A 22,932-nucleotide genomic window follows, 5' to 3' on the forward strand; every position below is an offset into this window, starting at 1 on the left:
CTTCTCCAGAGAAATCCTCCGTGAACATTTTCGTGATCTTTCTCCTATTTGGGTTATGAGCATATCTCTAATTTTTCAGCGCTACCTTCTGAACTTTGTGAACAGAGCAATGCAGTGTGGCACGAACTTAATCTTGCAGCTTAAACATGATGAAGGTGAAATTCTTAATGGTACTAGACCAGAAACCAGGCAGAACATGGTCCTATTATCCTACACCAACTTGCCCCAAGTACAGAGGTGAGATACAAACACAGCTGGAAGAGACCTAGTCCCCGTGTTCCTTGGTTCCACATGGTTGAGAGCCAGGGCCACCACGAGGCTGGAAGGAGCTAAGGAGCCCAGGGACGAACCCTATAACCGGCAGCAAGTGATCCTAAATCTGCCCTCTTGTCCCGCTGAGAAATCACAGCGTCACTGAGTACCACAGTTGCCCAAGGATAGCGCGGCTCATGAAGCCAGCCAACGCTGCTACCCTGAAAGCGATCAGCAGACCACAGTAACATCCCCAGGGCTATGACAGGACGCCAAGCCACACCACACATTTTAGCTGATCTAATTAATCACAACCCCATCTCCTGTTTCACCTCTTGGTTTGCTTTTTTGTAAAGGAAAAAACAATAATAATAATGCCTTTAACACGGCATTGTTTTAGAGATTTAATTACCAGAGTATATGTAAAAAAACACAAAAGGTATTATCGTTTAAGGTCCATCTCTTACCCTGCCCTCTCCCTAACAAATTGTTAACTCTTCAGGCTGTGCAGATATTTTTATTTATTCTGAGATTATTGTTCCTGAGGTCTTCGTAATACCTTTGTGGTTGTACTCAGTTGAAAAATAAAACACAATGCAGTTACACAAGTCCCCTTCAGGTTTATTTATATTATTACTAAAACAATATTCAAAACCTATAGCAGACTTTCTGGTTTCTCTTAAGCAATTCTACGAATCAAAGCATCAACATGTCACCTACAAAGCAACATCTAAACAAGGAGTTCTTCCCAGTTTATATTCCAAAGGTCAGGCAGTCAGGATTATTTTTTACAACAGCCGTTCAGACCGAGAACAAAGCAGCAACAAGCAGGAACAAAAGCAGCAGGCATCTGTGGGAGAGCACAGCTCCTGCCCAGAGAGGAACCAAGAGCTGGTTTTCCCAAACACTGCTACCCTTCAAAGGACCGAGGAAATGACTTCCAGAAGCCTCCCTGCTAACTACACTGTCCAGCTCACAAACACGTCTGGGGATTGTAAATTCCCAACACTATGCGAGACCTGACACTAGGCAATCTGTCTCCATGGCAATCTCACCACGTTAATCGAGACTATTCCCTGCACTGCAGCGGACTGAGTCTCCAGAGAAGCCCCCATGAGGTGATTACGGAACAACTGATTGTAACAAGGCAGACAGCTGCAAACAAACACCGGAGGGAAAAAAATGTTGTAAAATCTGGTGTGGGTGGGGAAAGGGGGGAGAGGAAGACCGGAAAAAGACCACCAAATGAAGAGGTGCATCTATTTTCATTTTTATTCCTCTTTTTGCATTAAAAGCAAATTTTTCTTGGTTCATGCCCTGAGGCTTTATACCTGCTGTCTATAGGGAAAGAGCTTATAATACTGTAAAGCATCTGATTTTCTACAATGAAAGCTCCCCCCACTCCCACAGGAAACCTTTCCCTTCTTTAAATAAGCATTCTGGCATTTCCTATTGTCAGATGTAATTACCTTTAAGGACTAAAAAGATTTGTGTGTACACAGGAGCATTCACTTGGAGCACACCTGCAAGCTTTGCAGAGCATTTTAATTATAAAATGAAAACCTCCCAAGGGCATAAATAGTGTTTCTATAAAAAGTAAAAATCCATCAATTGCAATAAACAAGAATGACAGACTAATCAAGAATACTCGTTAGGGTTATTAGTTAAAAATTATAAAACAGGCTTTTTTGGTTTTTTTGTTTTTTCAAAAAAATAAGAACGAAAGAAAACCATAAGACTGCCAGTAATTCATTAAAATTTCACACATGAAATAGCAACGAGCTAGTTATCCTTTTCATAAATTGAGCCCCTAAAGCCTCTGGAGAACACAGAAAGGTAATTGCATCCTCCTGCTACTCCAGGGGCCGAGGTTTGCTGGTCACTCACGGCCTCCGTCACAAACCACCGATCTGGCAATGGAGGGGCTTTCTTGTAAAACCAATTAAACAGGCCCAGTGGCAGACCTAATGGTAAGGAATTTCTATATCAAAGAAACTAAAAGGAAATCTTTAAGTTGCCAGACGGGTAAAGGCAGCTGGCTACAAGACGTCATTATATAAATGGGAGGTTTTAAAGGAAAAAAAAAAGGTAATTCCTTTATGGGATTATTTTGCACACAAATAGCATCTTCTCACTCTAGTTCCTAAAAATATTGTAAGCAGCTTAAGACATTTTCTAATCCTTTCTAGAGTAATTTTCTAATAAACTGGTCACCCAGGACTCTGAAATCTCTTTACAGTCCTGACCTCTTGAATGGCCCCACCGTTCTCCCAGTGGTCAGTACTTTTATTAGTGTTTGGCTGTGCTCTCAAAAGAAGAGAGCCTAGGGGCGCCTGGGTGGCTCAGTGGGGTAAAGCCTCTGCCTTCAGCTCGGGTCATAATCTCAGGGTCCTGGGATCGAGCCCCACATCGGGCTCTCTGCTAGGCAGGGAGCCTGCTTCTTCCCTCTCTCTCTGCCTGCCTCTCTGCCTGTCTCTCTGCCTACTTGTGATCTCTCTCTGTCAAATAAATAAATAAAATATTAAGAAGAAGAAGAGAGTCTAACAGATGACATGTCTCAAATGAAACACTAACTTCAGAGCTTCTACTGGAGTCATGAATCCGGGTCAGGAGGTGTCAGTGCGCGGACCAGCATCTTGGGTATCTTTAATGCTAAAAGGGCAGATGGTGTGGGAGCTACAGAGGCCACACAGTCCCACAAAGCTTGGGATCAGACTCCAGGTTGCAGACTGAGCCAGCTGGGGAAACCAAGCCTGCTGGCCTGCCAGGTTTTAAATTGTGGAGAACGAATCTGTTCTAGAGATTGCCGATTTTTCCACGCCTTCCCAGCCTGTGATGAAATAATTTCTTTGCATGACTTCAGCAGATGGGGTAAATCTACATCCATTCTGTTATTTACTATTATATTTAATTATTCGAGAGACACTGCAGATGTGCCCTATTTTCGGGTCATTTCTCTGCACTTCTGACACCTGGATTTTTCAGGGCCTCCTTTTCTGACTTAAGCTCCTGTAAAACAAGATTGCTTTTTAAAGGACAAAATTCAAAGAAGTATCAGAGAAGAGGGCATGTGTCAAGATTGATCTGGCAGCAATAGGAAACTGTGGGCCCATCCCCCTTCTGAGGGTCACAGGCCTGGGCCCTCAGCCCTCCCTCCCCAACTTGCCCATCAAGGGTCTTCTAGATAGACTCGGGGGGGGGACCGGGCAGGGTGAACTGGGAGCCATAATTCACTCTGAGTGCAACCATCTAAATCTATCCCCATTCACAGGACTGTTCAAGTCCTTTCCATGTACATGACGAACAAGGCACAGAGCTAGAGAGGAAAAACAACCGGGCTTCCGCCAACTGCCCTCTCCCTCTATCTGTCCTTAAAGCAAGCAGGCTGAGTAAAATCCCTGAGGCTGCAGTGGCCCCACAGAGCTTCCAGAGTCCAGGAACTGTCAATCGATTTCAGCCCACAAGATGTCACTAGCAGACTGGACTGGACAGGTGTTTGCCAGCCACGCAACACCCATTCTCAGTTCAGCACCACAACTTCCTAGTGAGGAATGATCTCTCCCGGTGCGCGCAGTCTTGGTCAGAGGACACGGCAGAGGGCCCTGGGCTTCCTCAGCACCCACCACACGCTCGGTCTCTCCCCTCTCTCCGGAGCCTCTGCGTCCCAAACAGATAATGCGAGGAAGGGGGAGAGAACTCAAGAGGGCACTCACACCAGATGCAGCCCCCAGGAGCCCAGGCTCTGGAGCAGCCCCAGCTTTGCCAGATGAGGCTGGCTGCTCAGCTGTTCTTCGGTTCTGCGAGTCATTCACAGACTTCTCGTGCTTTGCTGTTTTGTTTAAGCTAAGCAGGGTCAATTCCTGTCCTGTGCTACCCAAGGAGCCTGGCCCTATGAGGAATGGAGTGGCTCTCCTTATTCCTTCTTTATAAAAACAAGGCATGAGCCCCCCTTAAGCCAGCACGCACATGCCCTGAGCCTTGCCTTAATGCCAACGGCAGACGTGAATTACAGCTGGGTGTAATTATGTACATTACTAGTCACCGGCCGTATTCTGAGAATCAATGTTCTGCTATGCCCAGAGGAGGAAACTGCCGTGCTTGCATTTTGAAGTAGCCCATGAAGCTACAAGGAGTTGAAAATTGGTAGCAGTGGGGAGGGGGAAGGGTCTGGGAGAGAACCACCCTCTAGGCATGGAATAGGGTGGTATTTCATAACGTCTGAATGACTCTGGGCAGGGAGTGCCCTGTCCTGCCTCACAGTCCCATTGCCACCAACTATATCAACTTCTTCACTTTACATGACCTGCCTGGACCCAATCTGTGACTGCGACATCGTGTCCTTTTACATTTCTGACTCCCTGGCTTTCCTGCCTCAGGCTACAGAACAGCAAAAATGGGAAAGCACAAGCATATGTACACACACACCCTGTTTCTCAGCTCCACTCCTCTCTTGTTCTCCCACGGCTGGAGAAGAGCAGTCAAACTTCTACAATTATAAAGACACCATACAAGGACAGACCCCTCTTCCCCAGCAGAGAATGCAGACAGTGGACGGTGCTGCCTTCAGTGGTTCAGCCCACAGGGTGGCAACGTTAATACCCAGGATTCGCTGAGGTGAACTCAGTGGCTGACTCCTACAGGTTTAGAGCCAATGTGTGTGTCAAATTTCAAAAGAAAGCTGGAAATATCCTGCCACTTGGGTTTTACTGGAGGGGACCTCTTCTTCTCGACTTTATCTCTCAATGTCCCAGCTCTCAGTTGAAAGAAACCACCCATGCTCTCATGATGACGAGGAATTGGGCCTGGTGCACGGGACACTGTTGAGAAGCTTCTGGTCCCTTCCTTCCTGGTGTGGCATTTTTCACGCTCCTCTAACTGGCCTACACACAAACCACTCGGGCTGTGCGCACACTGCAAGATGATGGAGAGACAATGAATCCCACAGTCAGCTGCCCTACATTCAGATCCCTGCTCTGTCACCGAGCCACTGCGGGCTAGACACATAACCGCGTCATCCGGGTGTTCTCCAAAAAATTACCTTGAAACATAAATGTGGGGCGCCTGGGTGGCTCAGTCATTAGGCAACTGCCTTCAGCTCAGGTCATGGTCCCAGGGCTCTGGGATCGAGCCCCGCCTCGGGCTCCCTGCTCAGCGGAAAGCCTGCTTCCCCCTCTCCTCTCTCTCTGCTTGTGTTCCCTCTCTCGCTGTGTCTGTCTATCTAATTAATTAATTAATTAAATGAATGAATGAATGAATGAATGGATGAATAAATGTTAGCTTAGGAGGACAGGAGAGCTCTGCAGATCCCCTTCTCTATTACAGTCATTCAGTGATTACACAGTCATGGCAGAGGCGGGTCTCAAGACTCTCTCCCTCTTTTCTTTCCTGCCCTCTCTCTAGAGGCCCTCACCCCTACCTATGCCTTCCTGTACTTCCTAAAGCTCTACTACCATTTCTTTCCCCAGAGCTCAACCTGGGCTCTCTGAGCTCTAGACCCTTGGACCTAACTGCTTGTTTGACATTTTCACCTGGATGTTCCACCTTGAACTCCCCTCCTCATCTCCCTTGTCTCCAGTCTGGTTCTTCTCTGGTATTTCTTTTTTCAGTAAACGGTTCTACCCTCCATCCAACACGGCAGGCTGGAGAACGTGGCACTCTGTCTCTCTGCAGCCAGCTCCTCACCAAGCCCTGCTGGTTTTATCTCCTAAACACCTCTCGGGTCCATCCATGTCTCTCCCTTTCCACTGTCCTCTCAATTCAACTACTGTAACCTCATCCCTGGAGACCATCCTTGTTCCTGGCCCGCCGTCTCCAACACAACCAACGGATCTTCAAAAATGCAAATCTTATCATATGATCTTCAGTTGAATATCCTTGAAGGGCTTCCCATTGCTAGATTCTCATTGCTAGATAAAAACCAAAATCCTGAACAAAAACTGTTTAACCCTGCACATTGCTAGATAAAAACCAAAATCCTGAACAAAAACTATTTAGCCCTGCCCAGGACACATCTGCCTACCCTCTCCCCTCATCTCAGGCCTTTACTGCCCCTCCCCAGCTCACCACACTGGCCTTCCTGCTGCTTGCCTGCCGCCAAAGGTTGCCCCTCCAGGTTGTTGTAAATGTGGCTCCCTCCACCCCACTCCCACTTCTTGCTGCTCCTAACTGCTCTCTTTCTCTCAGATCTTATTCCCTAGGTTGCTTATCAGGGGAAACCTTCACTGACTTCTCAGTGTAACTAAAAGTTATAATAATTTCAGTACCTTCTACTTTCCCTTTTTGGCATGCAGCACAGACACATTTATTGATTGTGGAGTCTGTCTCCCTCACCGGACTATAAGCTCTATAAGGGCAGAGACCATGATCGACGGCTCGCCCCTTCCACTCCAGCAATGGGTTAAACATGTGTTTACGTCACATACATCTACGGAAGTCTATTGTGTGCCAGAAACCATACGTGAGTTTTCCCAAATTATGTACATAAGGGCTTATGTAGAATCTCACCCTGTGGGACATGGAAAACAGTGTATTTCTGAGTAGATTTGCACAGTGGACAAAGTGGGGCAAACAATTAAAATAATGCCAAGTTAAAAGTCCAAAAGTAAGGGGAGAGTGCCAGGCAGGAGGGTATTAGGCAAACAGGACAGCGGGCCGACCCTAGAGGACAAAGTTGGAAGAGGCACGGAGGATCGCAGGGGGAAAGCTTGGCAAGGGACAGGACCGAAGAGAAAACAGCAAGGCTGGTTGCCCACTGCGCAATGTTCTAAGGCCAGTCCCCCTCCCTGTACCAAAAGGCTTTACTGAATGTTCCAATTGCCCAGCAGAGAACTGACCCAAGAGGATCCCAGAAATAGAACAAAATTTCATACAGCCGCTCCCCGCCTTGCCAACCATCCCTCCCCATTCTCCTAACTCCTGCCAAATCGCAAGGAATCATCCGCCGGCCCCAGGTGCTGAATTATTCAATTATTCTAGCAGCTTTCAAAACATGTGTGCGGCTAGAAAATCTCCCCAAAAGAAAAGAATTGTGTTATTTAGGCTACTAGGTCACTTCTTGAACCTCTCTTGAATCCTGCTTTGCTTCGCAATTGTTTTTCCATTGAATAGTAGGTCACTGGCACCCCACCTTTCCTAGCAAAAAAACAGCGGCAAACACAATCACAAGACCATCCACCGCTAACTCTGTGGTTACACATAGGCGGGTTCTACCCCCATCCTGCCTAGCAGCCCCCAGGCTTCTACGCTCACCCAAGAGACTGAGGTCTACGTCAGTGCCTGGAACTCGTAGTGGACAGTGGACACAGTGAAGAATATGGATCTCCAGCTATCCACTCTGCCCCTACACACACACACCAACCTGCCAGCTAAAACAACAACAACAACAAACCAGAGAGATTTCTACCTTCTAATTCCATCACAATGCTAAAATTCCCGAAATAATCTGTCTGCACTTGGATCTGGAAACCCCTCTTCAACGCCTCACCCACAACCCACCCACCCAGTGTGTGTCAGCTCTCTGAGATATTTTCTTTGAGTAGAACAAACCAAAGAGAATGTTTTTTGGGGAGGAAAAAAGAAAAAAACTAGTCACGAAATAAGCCTGTAAGACTCCATTTTAGCACAGAACTTCATCAGGAGCCTTCTATTTCTGGCTCTGAAGAAGCAGAGCACAGAGATCAATTGGCCCCTGAAAATGCAAATATTTGCCAGAGGTGACTTCTAACCCCAAGTCAATTATAAAACTCGCACAGGAGTGAATGACATTCTTTTCATTTAATCAAAAGTAGTCTGAGTCTCAAAGTCTCAGCCGCTGCACTCAAAACCTCAAACATGGCTACCAGAGAGGATTATTACACTAACAGAGAGGAGCGGCTCACTGGAAATAGATTCAGGCGACCTTGCAAATAGCACTTGCCCACACTAAGCACGCCTGTCAGCCAAGTGACGGGGTCAGGTGGGCAGCTTCTCTACACAATGAGAAAGCATCACTCATTCACACAGAGTGTTGCAAGGCAGAACCAAGCTCCGCCATCATCCGGTCCTTCCCAAAGTGTCCCAGGATACCAGCTGTCCCAGGAGAAGGAAACCACACGTTCATGCCTCGTTCTTCCTCTCCACTCTTCCTTACCGTTTCTCCATCTGTTCAGCTCCATCTCCAGATGCTGGATGACATTCTTCAGAGTCTTGTTTTTCTCCTTCTCCTTTTCGTATTTCTTCTTCCACTCTTCTGCTGTCAGTTCCAGGTTCACAGAGACTGTATTCTTGATGGTCTTAGCCCTGGGGTCAAAGACAAGGGAAAGATTCTGAGAGTAGCTATTAGATTAGCTAAATCATGAATACAATTAAGCCTCAAATACTTCTGCATCCAAAGATTGGACCTGGGGAGAGCAGAGGGGACCCTGGGATCTACCGCCTCCTCACTCTGTTACTGGCACCACTGCCTCTGAAGACTCCAAGCTCACCATCCCCTTTTCCCATTTTCCTACCAGTCTAAATCCCAAGGCTTTTCCCTCGAATTGTCTGCCAGGGCCACCTCGTTGTTGGTTCCCCCTGCCACCATCTTAAGTCTATGTTCTCAGGCCTGACTCACAGTCAGTCTTTCTCAAGCATTCAGCATCCTCCTCAAAGCATCCAGCATGGCCCTGCCAGGTTCATCTTCCTAAGTAAGTTTCCTTTCTATCTTAACTTTTATGAAACACTGGGGATATACCAAGTCAATTGAGACAAAGTCTACGGCCTTGCAGAGATTACAGGTTTTCATACCAATAAACCACAGGCTGAAGTAATGCAATCAGTTGTTTCTGTTCTCACATGTGGTACCTAGAATCATCCCCAGTGCACTGAACCATGTCAGCAGGGTGGGTCACTTAATGGCTTCAGGCCCAGCCAGGTGAAACCACAGCTCCCCTCTGAGCACATGACCCCCTCATCACAGGCCGCTGTCACCACGTAGGAGCAAAGGGCCCACTACTCTCCGTTCATCCCATGTTTCAAGGAAAGTCAGCACTTGAATGTTTTAATTTGTATCTCTCAATTTCAAACAATTTCCCCAAAATAACAGGTAGGGCAAAAAAACATGTCTGAGGGCCACCATTTTGTCATTTCCAGTATAAGGGATAGGAGCGACTTTCTAGGGCATATGGCTGGGGGAGGGGGATGAAGCCACAGCGGATGTCTGTGTGGATCCACAAGTTACTCAAGGGAGCAGGTGATGAGAGCGAAGGCAGCGGCAGCTCTAGCTGACCTACACAAATGAACACACAAGCAGGCTAACGGATTACAAAGGAAACTGACCAAGACAGAATTCCACTTATTATTTACTTCTTAAGAAGGTGAAAACTTCATTTAAAAAATGTGATATCCTGATTTATTTGCTCTTCCCTTTCCCATTTTAAACTCCCACAAGTTCTTGCACTGTCATATTTGCCAGCATTATCTGATGCGTGATTCAGGTTAATTACTGTTGTCATGAAACGACATTTTGGACATGATTTCTATTTCAGGGAGAGAAACTTCACCAGCCCCCACCAGGGCTACAGATGTCATTCCAAAAATTAATTCCTAAAGCAGACAACTAAATAACCCAACTGTCAAAAGAGGAGTGAAATGAAGTCAGTGTGAGACTCCACTTAAGAATTAGTCAAATTCTCCATCGTTCACTGTAGCTTGAGGCCTCTATCCCCAGAAGGGCTCCAAGTCTAATTTTTCAAACAGCAGCAATTTTCTTCCTACTTGCAGTCCATGCCAGCTTGCCATTCTCACCTCGTCTTCTAACATCCATGGGCGGAGGCGTGTCTGCTCCGCAGAATGAGCACAAACAGTTCAGCATCATCACCTGAGTGAGTCAGGAAGTGACGACTCATCTATGGCTAAAATGCTTGTGGGCACTTAGGGCTCCATGGGGAGGCTACTGGTCTTAGTTTGTACACCATAATGAGTCTCTTGATGACTTCCAAGGATACCACAAAGAGAAGGATAGAGCCCTCATGCTATATTCAGGCAGGGTGAGCCAGAAGGAGAGTGTTGGGAGAAGATGCAGCAAGGTTACCACTGATATAACGGATCCTCGTTCTCAAAGTTCTTTTTTTTTTTAAGATTTTATTTATCTACAGACAGAGATCACAAGTAGGCAGAAAGGGAGGCAGAGAGAGAGAAAGGGAAGCAGGTTCCCTGCTGAGCACAGAGCCCGATGCAGGGCTCAATCCCAGGACCCTGAGATCATGACCTGAGGCGAAGGCAGAGGCTTTAACCCATTGAGCCACCCAGATGCCCCTCAAAGTCCTTTTAAGCTGTTCAGAAAATTCTTTTTCTTCCACTTTCATAGTGATCAAGGTCCTGGCAGAAAATAGATGGCCCATTCAAACTGCATATTTTGGGAAGAGTTTACCAAAGATGGGATGGGTGTTGGGGGGCCATCACCATGTGTAGGCTGAAGGGTGCACAGAGACAGGGACCTATGAGAAGGTGGCTGCCTGGTGACATCTGTAACAACTTTTAGTCTGGGGACACAGCCAACCCAAGTGACCCTGCAAAGAAAGAGCCAAGAAACTATACCCTGACCTCACTTTCTTCTCTCCTGATCCCCTCCTCTGATCCATGTTCCTTTCCACTGGCAGAACCTAACTTGAAGCCAGAGACAAGAGAGCACTTTTCCAGAGAGGTCACTGTCCCAGGGCCCAAAGCAGAGCACAAAATAATACAGAAATGACCCACAGAAGCATTTGGAAGATATAAAACCCAACTCTAATTTGGAACTCAGAACAATGGTGGGAAAGCCTGCCTCATGCTACTGCCCTAGACTTCATTTTAGTCCCAAATGGGACAGAACATGCCTTTCCATCCACTGGAAGTAGAATATAAAGAAACCAGCCAACAGTGATTGGAAAAGATGCCAATCCTCCCCAGAACTGTTCTATAGATTTTAAATAATCTCAAATAAAATCGCAGGAGGCTTGGGGTGTGTGTTTAGAAACTGACAACCTAAAGCTAAAATTTGTAAGAGAAAGGCAAAAAGGCCAAGAATAACTAAGACAACTTTGAAAAACAAAGAGGACAGAATATCAACACTTATTACACAGTCACAGTAATTAAAAGTGACTGAACAGTACAGAAACTTTAGAATAGAAACAGAATGGCGGCACCTGGGTGGTGCAGTTGGTTAAGTGTCCATCTCCTGATTTCGTCTCGGTTCCCAATCTCAGGGTTATGAAATAGAGCCCATATCCGGCCCGAGCTCTGTGCCCAGTCTGCTTGGATTCTCTTTCCCTTTCCCTCTGCCCCTCCCCCTGCCACAGCATGCCCTTACTTGCATGCACTCACTTTCTAAAATAAATAAATAAATCTTTAAAAAAAAAAAAAAAGAATAATAACAGAATGGATCATCCAGAAACAGACACTAGCCTACGACATCATCTGATTTAAACAAGGTGCCCACACAACACAGTGGGAAAGAATGGTCCTTTCAATATATGGTGATTGGGGGGGGGGAGGGTATGTGTGACCTTTATCCACTCCCCCAAACCATATAAAAATGGTTTTTGGTTATGCGGATTGTACACATAAATGTGAAAGGTAAAACAATGAAGGCTCTAGAACAAGACAGGAGAATATCTTTAAGACTTTGTGGTAGATAAAGATTTCTTAAATAGGACATAAAAGTAAAGATAAATCTGACTTCATCAAAATGAAAAAAAAAATTCTTCATTAAAAGTCACCACCAAAAACTTAAAACTTAAGAGGAAAACTTAAGAGGAAGATGATATAAGCAATACATGTATCTGATAAAGGACTTGCCCAAAATAACTCCTATAAATCAATAAGATAAAAGCAGACAACTAATATAAAAACTGGGCAACGATTGAATAGGCACCTACAATAGATGTGTCAATAAATACCCCCAAAATGTCACCTAACATCATCAGCCATCAAAGAAATGTAAAACAAAATAATAAGGATACCTTCACCCAATGGAATGGCTAGAAATTTTAAACTGATAATACCAAGCGTTGGTGAGAATGTGCAGAGACTATAACATTCAGGTGCTACTAACGGGAGTATAAATTTTTCCAGTCATTTGGGAAGACTCTGGTACTATCTGCTGAAGCTGAATATCTCATATCTATGAGCAATTCCACTCCCAGATACATAACCAACAGAAATGAGGACAATATTCACCTAAAGCATGATAACCAATGTCATAATGACTTCATTTGTAACAGCCCCAAATGAAAACAATCTAAATATCCATCAACAGTAAAATAGATACCACATATACTATATTCATACAAAGAAATATAACCATGAAAAATGAAACTACTACTACACTTCACAATGTAGTCGATTTTAAGGATACAGTGTTGCATAAAAGAAGCCACGCACAAAACTGTAGTGTATGTTATTATTTATATAAAGTTCAAAGACAGGCACTAGTAATCTATGTTGGTGGAAGTCAGGATGACACTTACCCTTCAGAGTTGGGTATAGATGGGGAGGGTGCAGTAGGGAGACTTCTAGGATGCTGGGTGACGGTTTTATGTGTACATATATTTGTAAAAATTTATTGAGTTGCACACTTGAGCTTATGGATTTTATTATACGTGTGTTAAAATCAACCAAAAAAGGGTAAGAAAAATAAAGTGATACAGAAAGGAATCGAGTCAGATACAAGAATTTCTAGATCATGGAATCAACTACAGTGAGTCACTGAGAAAGATACTTGAATCTCTGTGCCTGGAGCTATTTCTTCTAAATAGAACAAACATTCCATCTAGGATGTTGAAACCAACCTTACGAGGTGGAATAAAGCGTATCTCAGTCTCTCATTTCCGTAAAAGACTTAGAGCAAAAAGATGTTGAACATCTACAATCTCTTTTGCTGTTTACCTTGAACTTCAGGGAAATTTACAGAATAGAGAAGCCTAATCATTAGGTCCTGTCTAATTTGGCTACTCATACCTAATTCCCTTTCCTCCTGTGCAAACATTCAGTTTGCTGCCATCAGGTGGGTGGGGTAGTGGTCTACACTGGCTTTTTTGCCTTGTCCACTGTAGAGCACATCCAAGTGTCTTTTAACTTTCACATTCTTTCTCTTTTATTTTGGTTTTCCATATACTTGCTAGCTATAATCACACTAAACAGCATTACATTTGGACTCCATTCAAATACAATGAATCCACATGGATCATGAACACTCAAGGATGTGTTCTAGACACAATTCAGGGATGTGTGAGCACACACACATGTGTTTACTCTTTAACCTGGTTGCCAAAGAATTTCAAGTACCTTACAAGGAAGCAAAGTCAACGGGACCACAAATAGTGAGAAATGCTCCTAAGGCAGGCTTTCTGATTTTGCCTATCTGAAGCTAGAGAGCAACAAGCAATACCACCCAGCCCCTACAGTCCTGGGATATTATCTCCCCGATACAGGAAACAAACCAGTGATCTGCAGGAACCTTACTCTAGCCATAAATTTACTGCTCACTCATCGTGTTTATACGTCTATCCCACTGTGACAACATGTGTTAATCTCAGTGTGACCGGATCACTCCCAAAGGAACAGAGGAGTGTCTTGAGTCTTCATTCTTAAACACCCTCGGGCTTTTCAGCCAGAGCCCCCAAGCTGTATATAGAAATAAATGCCCATTCCACGGTTATATCCATAGCAAACATTGAGCAAAATCCTAACCAAGGCTACTTAGGGGAAGACCTTAACTAACCTCAGGTATATACCCTACCAGCAAGACCTGCTCAGCACTAATAAGCCAAATCTTCAGGGTACAGTTATCAGGATTTCTGTTTTGCAGTTTTTCTTTGTTTCTGTTTGCTTCAGAGAGCCAAGCACAGCTTAAATAATATATGATCCACACTTGCCCCAGATATAACATCCTCCTTTCCCCACAGGAAGGGAACCAGGACCCAGTTTTTAAAAGACCTCAATGCTAATGAATGTTAACCACCTTTGAAAAAGAATGTTAACTGGGGCGACTGGCTGGCTCAGTTGGTTAAGCATCTGCCTTTAGCTCACAGCATGATCTCAGGGTCCTGGGATGGAGCCCCACATCAGCCTCCCTGCTCAGCAGCGGGGAGGGGGGACCTGCTTCCCCCTTTCCATCTGCCCCTCTCCCCTCCTATTCTCTCTCTCGCTCTCAAATAAATAAATAAAATCTTTAAAAAAATAAAAGAAAGAAAGAAAGAAAATGTTAACCCCAGACCAAGCATAGCAAAGAGTGCAGGTCACAGTACATTTTCCACAGAGTTTCCCCACAGGGAGACAGTCAGAAAAGGACTCTAAGACATATTTCACTGAGGAGTGGAAGGAAGACCCTGTCCCCTGGTCCTCGAGCATTCTATTTCCTGCCCAGCACCTCTAGGTCTCTCTGTCCCTGAATTTGTAGTTTACATGTTCGGAAGCATACGTCCAGGTATCTAGGACTGCCAACCACGTCCATCTCTATCACTGGGGTTAAGGCCCCATGGGTGACAACTACAGGCATTCTGTATTACATAAGTGTAATTTGGCACTTGAATCAAGCCCTTGTTGGAAGAGGGGACATCCTAGGGCCATTCAGTTCACATCACTCTGCATGATAAATCCCTCCCCCACCCAACTCCTCAATAATTGCCTCTACTTGTACTTTCTGGGCATAGTTCTAACATGCTACATATCACAGGAATTTCTTCTAATTACTCTGGCCTCCCTGAGAGAGCCAGAAAGATGTGTTTTCTTGGTATCTTCCTATCTCTTATTTTCAGCATTTTCCTTCCATTATACCTTACAACATGTATTTATCACATGATCATGGGGACTTGAGAGTCTAAAAGTCACAGGGCAGGCTAGGGGGCTGGAAACTCAGGCAGGGATTGATGCCGCAGTTTTGAGGCAGAATTTCTTCTTTTCTACGAAACCTCAGCTTTTGCTCTTAAGGCCTTCAACTGATTGTGTAAGGCCCACCATGTTGTGGAGAGCAATGTGCTTCACCTAAAGTCAACTGACGTAAATGTCAATCTCATCCACAAAGAGCTTTGTAGCAACACCTAGATTAATGTTTTATTCAATAATTGAGTACTACAGCCCAGCCAAGCTGACACATTAAACCATGATAGCCTCTAATGTGTTCCAAGTCCTAGTCTCCACATAAAACACCTAACCTCCTTCTGGAAACATGACTCTTGCAGAGCACCTTCCCATTTCCTGGTGAGCCCATTTTCCTCGCTTGCGAGCGGGGGGTTAAGGGAATGAAAAACTAAAAAGCTCTAAATTTTGTGTCTTCTGGACAGAGTCTTGGGAGACTCCAGTCTCCCAAGAAACAGTGAGAAATGACAGATTTGGATGAGGATGTGGCGCCTGGTTAAACCTCCACCATAAACAGAATATCTCCCTCCAAGAGCACAAATTAACCTTATTGGTGTTTCAGCCACAGGCACTGCAACGGGGGGTGATCTGAGACTTTTTTCCATTCTATGTCAAAAGTATAGCTAAGGGTCTGCTCTGCCTTGGCCAAAGTACTCACTCTTACCCTTGCATATAACTTGTTATCATGATCTGGTGAACTGAGTTTTGCATGCACTCCATTCAGGACTAACTGTTTCGGTGAAACTGGGCAAGAGGTGGCAGAATTTTTTAAAAAGGGGGGGGGTCATTTCAGAAAAAGAATAATATTACTTTCCCCAAATTACCAATTCTCCTTCTACATATAACATACAAAAAGCCTTTGAATTATTCATGCTACATAAGTCAAAACTTAGTGTCAAAGATGTGCTGATTCAGGCCTACTCCAAACAGATCAGTCTGCCCCCAGGGAGGCCCCCTTTTCCTTCATTACTCCCCCATCAAGGTACATTAAATAGGCTTCCAAGATAATTGGGTGATTTGAGTTCACACTTCTAAAACTTACAAATATCCTTTTCGAATGTGCTATGAAAGTACCTTGGAAGAGTAATTAAAGTCTTAAAAAAAAAAAAATGCTGGAAGCCAAAAGGAAAAAAAAAAAATCAATGAAAGTGTTCTAATTTGAGTATCTTATTCCTTAAAAGCAAGAAGTGTTCTATTTTCCCACAGTTCAGCTTTTTGACTCTCGGCTGCCTAGAAATTCAAGTGTCCCCTCCTTAACTAGATTAAAAGCTTTTTGAGAACACAGAAAATGGCTTCTACTTCTTTAATAGTGCAATGCCGGGCACTCAGGGGACCAAAAGACACAAATCTGACTAAATAAAAGAGCCAGAATTCATCACTAAAACCAAGAAATAGACTGTGTGCATTTTTTCCTTTTAATTCCAGTACCTAATCTAGAATCCTAAAGACTGCTGACTTGGGAGGCTGCCCTCAGGCATCTGTAGACACTTATCATGTTTCTACTGCTTCAAAAAATATACTATTGTTCTATTCAGGGTATCAATATAGTAAAATAGCCTAGCAAGAAACACAGAGTTGCTTCATGTCCTTGAAAAACCACATAGGAATAACGAAGGAACCTCATATAGCCTTAAGGTCTGGCCACCCCGCAACAAGAGCATAATGAACACTCGTTACACTGAATTTGAAATGTGCCCAGCAGTCTTTTTTGAGTTCAAAGTGCTTAATCTCATTAGCTATCAGATACCATGTCTAATCCGATGTTCAGACTCTTGTCTGCTGTGTAATTGGGTTCAATGCGTATATTTAACAATAAAGCAGGTATGGGCCCCATAGAGAAGTTAGATGTCCTTGAAGAATCTAACTCAGGGATAGAGGGTGAGGAACCAAAGCTCACACCTTTCCAATTACAGGGTTGGAAAACACACCAGATCTAAACCTAACCAAACTTTCGGACATAATGGTGTCACAGCTCAACACCTGCCCTAATATTCTAAGGAATCCTACACAATAAGCATTTAATTCATCCATTCATTCACTGGATAAGCATTTACGGAATGACCGTCTACTGTATACTAGTTGTACTGGATGCTTGTTGGGATGACCGACACAGATGATAAAACTCAGTCCCTGCTCTCATGGAGCCTAGTATCCAGATGACTGATAAAAGATGTCAGACAGGGCATGTGTGTGGCTCAGTCGGTTAAGCGTCTGCCTTCAGCTCTGGCCATGATCCCAGGGTCCTGGGATCAAGTTCCACATTGGGCTCCCTGCTCAGTGGGGAGCCTGCTTTTCTCTCTCCCTCTGCCCCTGCTTATACGCTGTCAAATAAATAAATAAAATCTTTTTTTAAAAAATGGCAGACTAATCGATTTTAGTTGAAAAGAGAATTGACATTTTATTTTTATTTCCTGGAATCCCAAATTAGTATCACTATTTCTTTAGTCTTTCATTCCAGGAACTTACTTCTCGCTCTACCTCACTCAGTCCGGCCCCTTCTCCCCAGTCTGTCTCAGACATTCCATTCCACTCCGGGCACTCCCATTTGTTTTGTGACCTTCCCAGACTGTGCACTGTTGAAAAGGGAGACCTGCAACCCCGAACACCTGTCACATGCCAGCCCACCCCTGTGCTAAGTCAAAACTGAAGCATCTCATTAATCCTCCCAATAATTCTCAGAGGTAGGCATTCGAGTTTTCCCTATGGACGAGGACAGAGAGGCTTGGAGAGAAGTAAACAAAAGAGAGGAATGGATCAGTAACAGAAGTTGGCTTCCAAACTGAAATTACCGACCCAGAGGCCTGTGCTCATCGAGGATACTGATCCAGGAGCTTGCACAGAAGAGGCTGGGGGTCATATTCTACAATCCCCATTCTACGTCATCCTATACGTTTAATCATTTACTGGTATGTGCGGTCAGGTGCGGCACCTAATGGCTTTGAATCTAAGCCTCCACGTCATCCTCTGTACATGGGGGAGATAGGAACCACTGCGGATGGGCACTCCCGGCTGTGCTGGGCACTAGTGATCATGACGATGCTAACACTTGCCTCACTAAGGTCAGAAGAAAGAGAACGGTCGTGAAACTCTCCCTACAGACAGCTGCAAATGCCCACTCACAGCAGCACCTGGAGACAGACAGCCCATGCCCCAGGACAGCCCTGGCTTGCAACGATTCAGATTATTTTTACTTTGCAAGTCAGACATTTTTTTTTTTTAAAGATTTTATTTATTTATTTGACAGAGAGAAACCACAAGTAGATCGAGAGGCAGGCAGAGAGAGAGGGAAGCAGGCTCCCCGCTGAGCAGAGCCCGATGCAGGACTCGATCCCAGGACCCCGAGATCATGACCTGAGCCGAAGGCAGCGGCCTAACCCACTGAGCCACCCAGGCGCCCCCAGACATTTTTTTTTTAAAGAGAAGTTTTCTCCGTAAATGCATTTGGGGCTAGTCTGCTCAAACATGTCTTCAGAGAAAAATGTTAACGCTTAAGGTGAAGAAACCAGGAGAGACAGGACAGGCAAGATGATCACTACAGTATTCCATGTTTCCCATAAGCAGGTGCAGGTTTATAGGTATCCCATGACCCTTGTAGGGGCTATCCTCCTGCAATCCGTGCACCTAAGCATTTGACTACTCAAGGAAGTTATCTGAGAAGTAAAGGACCCAAACCCAGTTTAAAAGATATTAGTTCTACAACATTTCAATGTAATTATTATTTATTTAGACATCCCACAGGTGCCATGACTGCATAATTCTATGTTCTGCTGTGGGTTCAGGAAATGACTGGGGTTTAATGCAGTTTAAACAGGCCCTAACAATTCCCCATGCGGCATGCCCACCCCGATTAGTCCATTCTCTAGGCATCTTAAACTATTTCTCAGACATGACCACACAACACAGTCCCGGGGGAAGACACGGGGAGTGCTGTGTGCATCCATTTACAAATAAGCCAGGTGAAGCCTGCAGGGACCTGGTGACTTGTCTGAAGACCTCACAACTGTTCAGAATTGAAGGCCATGGCAGCACTGGAACCCACATGCTGAACTGGCACCAAGGGTCCATGGCGGAAGGAGACGGGCTCTGGGCAGCAGAGTGGGCTGGGCAAGAGAGGCAGGAAGGCCCACACTAACCCACACACATGAATGTTGTCTCAGGATTACCACGCTGTCCTGCTGCCCACCTGTGAGTTCTCAGAGATCTAGACATTTGTGAAGGTGGGAAGAGGGCTGCCACCATGCCGTGCCCTCTCCTCAATATCCATGGTGTGCCTCCCACTCCCAAGTTTGTATGAGGATTTCCTTCACCCCCTTTTATATTTATGCAATCACTCCATATTCATCCAAGTTTCTGGTTTTTCTATTAGTGACTCCGTAATGGATCCCAAATATTGGAATTAAAGGAAGCTATCAGTCTTGAGCTACACACACTTGAAATCCTATGAACCCAAAAATAAGATTTAACTCCGTGAAGAACAAAAGCAACACTCCACTGAATTACCAGCAGTCACATCTATAATACATTCAAGGACTTCTTTAAAAATATCATACCCTTGACTGGCATATACCTGCAGATTCTTTTAAAACATAATTATTCTTTTGGCCTCAGTCAGCGATGCCTCAAGTTTACAGGCAACACCTGCTACGTGCAATTTCCTAACGGACTGCTTGCCACTCCCTTCACTTCCTCACCGACACTAACCCCTCACCACTCACTCAGAGCACCAGAGTGAGAGACCACACCCACCTTTGCCCAAACATCAGTGTTGACTTGGTCTCAGCCTCATTGAAGACAGAGGGAGAACAGCAAATAACGATGGTGGTTCTACAGTTCCCACCCAGAGAGTCCTGAAGAATCCGAGTCATCTTGCTGTCCCGGTATGGCACGTGTGTTTTCTATTTAGGAAAAAAAAGTATTGGCTATTATAGCCATTGTCCATTCACAGAGAAAACACAAGCAAGTTAGCAAAGGGGACACTGGACTTAGAAACATGTGTAAAACAATTTGTTGCCCAGTCTTTGGATTTGGCCAAAGTTTAGAGTGCCCAGTCTGGGGCCGAGGGAAATTAGCATCACCATTCACACATTTTAATGGACTAGATCTCCCAGCAAGTAGGATGTCTACAGCCAGGATTCCCTCTGTTCCCTTCCAAAGAAAAACAAACTAATCTCTGGGATATGTGGCAAAGAGTGTACACAGACCCAAAAAGTGACTTCTCATAATATCATTCAATAGATGGGGATAGGATCACTTACTGTCCCTTCTGCCAAGGCCGAGATCACGTTTCCAAGAGCAGACAAAGATTTATTGATATTTTTAGCTTCATCGAGAACAGCTCCCTCGGCACCAGTCTTGCTGACCTACCAGAGAGAAGAGAAAGCAGTGAGCTGAGCAGGGCAGCAAACGCACAGAGCAGAAAATTCCAATTCACGGGAGGGCACAGGGCTGGGGATTGAGGGGGGCCGATGTGAATTCTCCTGGAACGCAAGACAAAATAAAAGTAAGTAAGAATCACGTTGATCAAACCTTCCCTTGTGCCTGAGGCTGGGGATTTGTTCTGTCTTGTTGTCATTTTCCTCTCAATTAGGTTTTAGGGGAATGGCTGAAATGCCTCTAGTGGTAGAGCTGCAGATGCTTCCCTGGGGGACATCCATCGAGGGAAACCAGGCTCCAAGAGTGCTGTCACCACAGAAAGGCTGGGGCCCTGCATGCCTGAGCCACAGCCTCCTCACCGGAGGGAGCCCAGGGGGAAGCATGACACGAAAACACCATCCTGGCCACAATGAATGGACATACTGGGCGAGTGTACATGACAAGCTCCAACTTCAGGCAAAGACAAGAGGTGGTGGGAAGTTGTCCCTGCCTGACTGACTCTGTTCCCGGACTTACTGACTCCAGTAGCAAGGAGAAGGGGAACGACCGTCCAAAAGGCAAGATACTCAGGGGCATCAAAGTCAAGAAAGTGTATGTTACGTGGTCAACTTGTCTTCTCTCCTCTGCAGCCAGAGGGACCACATACAGTCCCTCCTCTGCTGTGTTATTCCTGGCAATTTCCTACTGACAGCGTCTGCTCTAGGTAGAGAGCAGTTTACAGATCCTTGGGAGAGAGGCAAACCCACGTGCTCCCTGGCTCGGCTGGTCGGCCAAGCAAGCAGGAGGAGCAGTTGCTCTCGGAAGAGAGGAAAGCAGGGAAGGGATAGCAAACTGTGCAAAGACCGCCAGCCACGAGGGATAGAAACGAACACGCGTCCAGGGGGCAGTGTTTTCAAACACTAGAGATACTCCTTTCTCTGAGAACTGTGTGTGTACAGACACCACTGCTGACAGAGAAATAAAACTGCTGCTGGGTCCCCAGTGACAGCCTATTCACACAGCGTGCTTTAAGGTGGTTTCACATCGGAGCACCTTAACTCCACGAAATATACGAGACAGGGACAAATGTCTTTTATTTACAGACATGGAAACTTGGAGCTCCAGAAAGGTCCACCGGCAGCCCAAGGCAAGAACACCATGTAGGGGAGCTGGGGATTAAAGCCCGGAGTTCATCCTAGTAGATCACAGTGACACACTCATGTGGACACGTCTAGGGCAAAGGAGTATAGATGTGAGCAAAAGAAACAAGGTACAGGACCACAACTGTAAAGTGCCTATATCCTAAGCAATAACCACGACACTGTACAGAGGACAGGCCTGCACACTCGACCACCAGCACTGAGCTGTTTCCAACGGCACGCAGGCCCAAGCGCTCCTCTCTGTGCTTGAAAGGGAAAGAGAGCAAACTCGGAAGCACAAAGGGGCCACTACGCTCTTTCCCCAGAGCCACACAGCTGTTGTGGCAGCAAGGCAAGGCCTGGTTGCCCATGTCCAGGCGAGAACTGAATGGTTCTGCTCTGTCTTCCCACTCTGGTGCATGTCTATTTAATTACAGTTATAAGCTTCACCCATAAAATGTTAGATACCCAGCCAGATCATTTTCCAGGAACATCCTGGAACATGACTCTGCTCATGGCTTTACAGATGTGTACAGGAGATCATTTCAAGTAGCCATTACTTACGCAGATGTTAGTAGCCATAACTTGGTGTATCCCAACTGAGCGGTGGGGAACAGTAAGTGGGGAATCAATTACAGAATCCAGGAGACTGGCTGAGCCTCAGGGCTGGCCTCTGGGGCCAGTCAGCACAGTGTCAGTGATGACAGAAGCCACATGGTATTGTGCACCGGGACTTGCTCTGTGAGGTCGCCGGAGGGAAGCAGTGCCCGCAGAAAGGGTGTGGCAGCAGGAAGCTCTGGCAGTGCTATGGAGCTGAGGCTGGGAGGGGGCAGCTAGGAGGTTCTTTGCTCTAGAGTATGGCCTCCACCAGTGCCTAGGAAAGCATGGGACAGATGCCAAAAGAGAGCCCCGACAAAACCAGAGAAGGGGCAGGGCTTTTGACCAAACCCCTGCCTACTGGCCTCCTGGCCTGAAGGAAGTGAGTCTGCCCACAGGAAGCCCCGTCAGATCATACCCACCACAGAGAGAAGCAGAGAACCCAGGAACAGCCCAGGTTCCAGATCTTCTGTCAGCAAACAAATGTGTGGGGACAGGACAGTTACAGTCCAATGGCAAAGTATGTTTCTGGCCTATTTGAATCTGGTGCAACATGCGGATCTTCCCTTTCAGCAAACGGACACGTCCCTCCCCCATTTACACACCAGCTAACTGCACACCAGCACTTGCCTCATGTCCTCATTGGGGACCATTAAGCATAAATCCAAGTTGGCATTCAAAGCACCTCCTATGTCGTGAATAGGGCACTTCAGGACCAGAAAAGAGAGCAGAGAACTGA

General features: G+C 45.6%; 1 protein-coding gene across 1 annotated transcript in view; it reads right to left on the reverse strand.

Moving 5' to 3' along the window:
• The window catches only part of KIF5C (kinesin family member 5C), a 156,533-nt gene that overhangs the window by 55,678 nt on the left and 77,923 nt on the right, over positions 1–22,932 (reverse strand). Inside the window, exons 9-11 of the mRNA XM_044242511.1 lie at positions 20,361–20,465; positions 19,852–20,000; positions 8,381–8,529 (exon numbers count right to left, since the gene is read on the reverse strand). Of these exons, the coding sequence (XP_044098446.1) occupies positions 8,381–8,529; positions 19,852–20,000; positions 20,361–20,465 (403 nt within the window). The remainder of the gene's footprint in view (positions 1–8,380; positions 8,530–19,851; positions 20,001–20,360; positions 20,466–22,932) is intronic.

Source organism: Neovison vison, chromosome 3 (genome assembly GCF_020171115.1).
Source record: "Neovison vison isolate M4711 chromosome 3, ASM_NN_V1, whole genome shotgun sequence".
Classification (NCBI taxonomy): Eukaryota; Metazoa; Chordata; class Mammalia; order Carnivora; family Mustelidae; genus Neogale; species Neogale vison.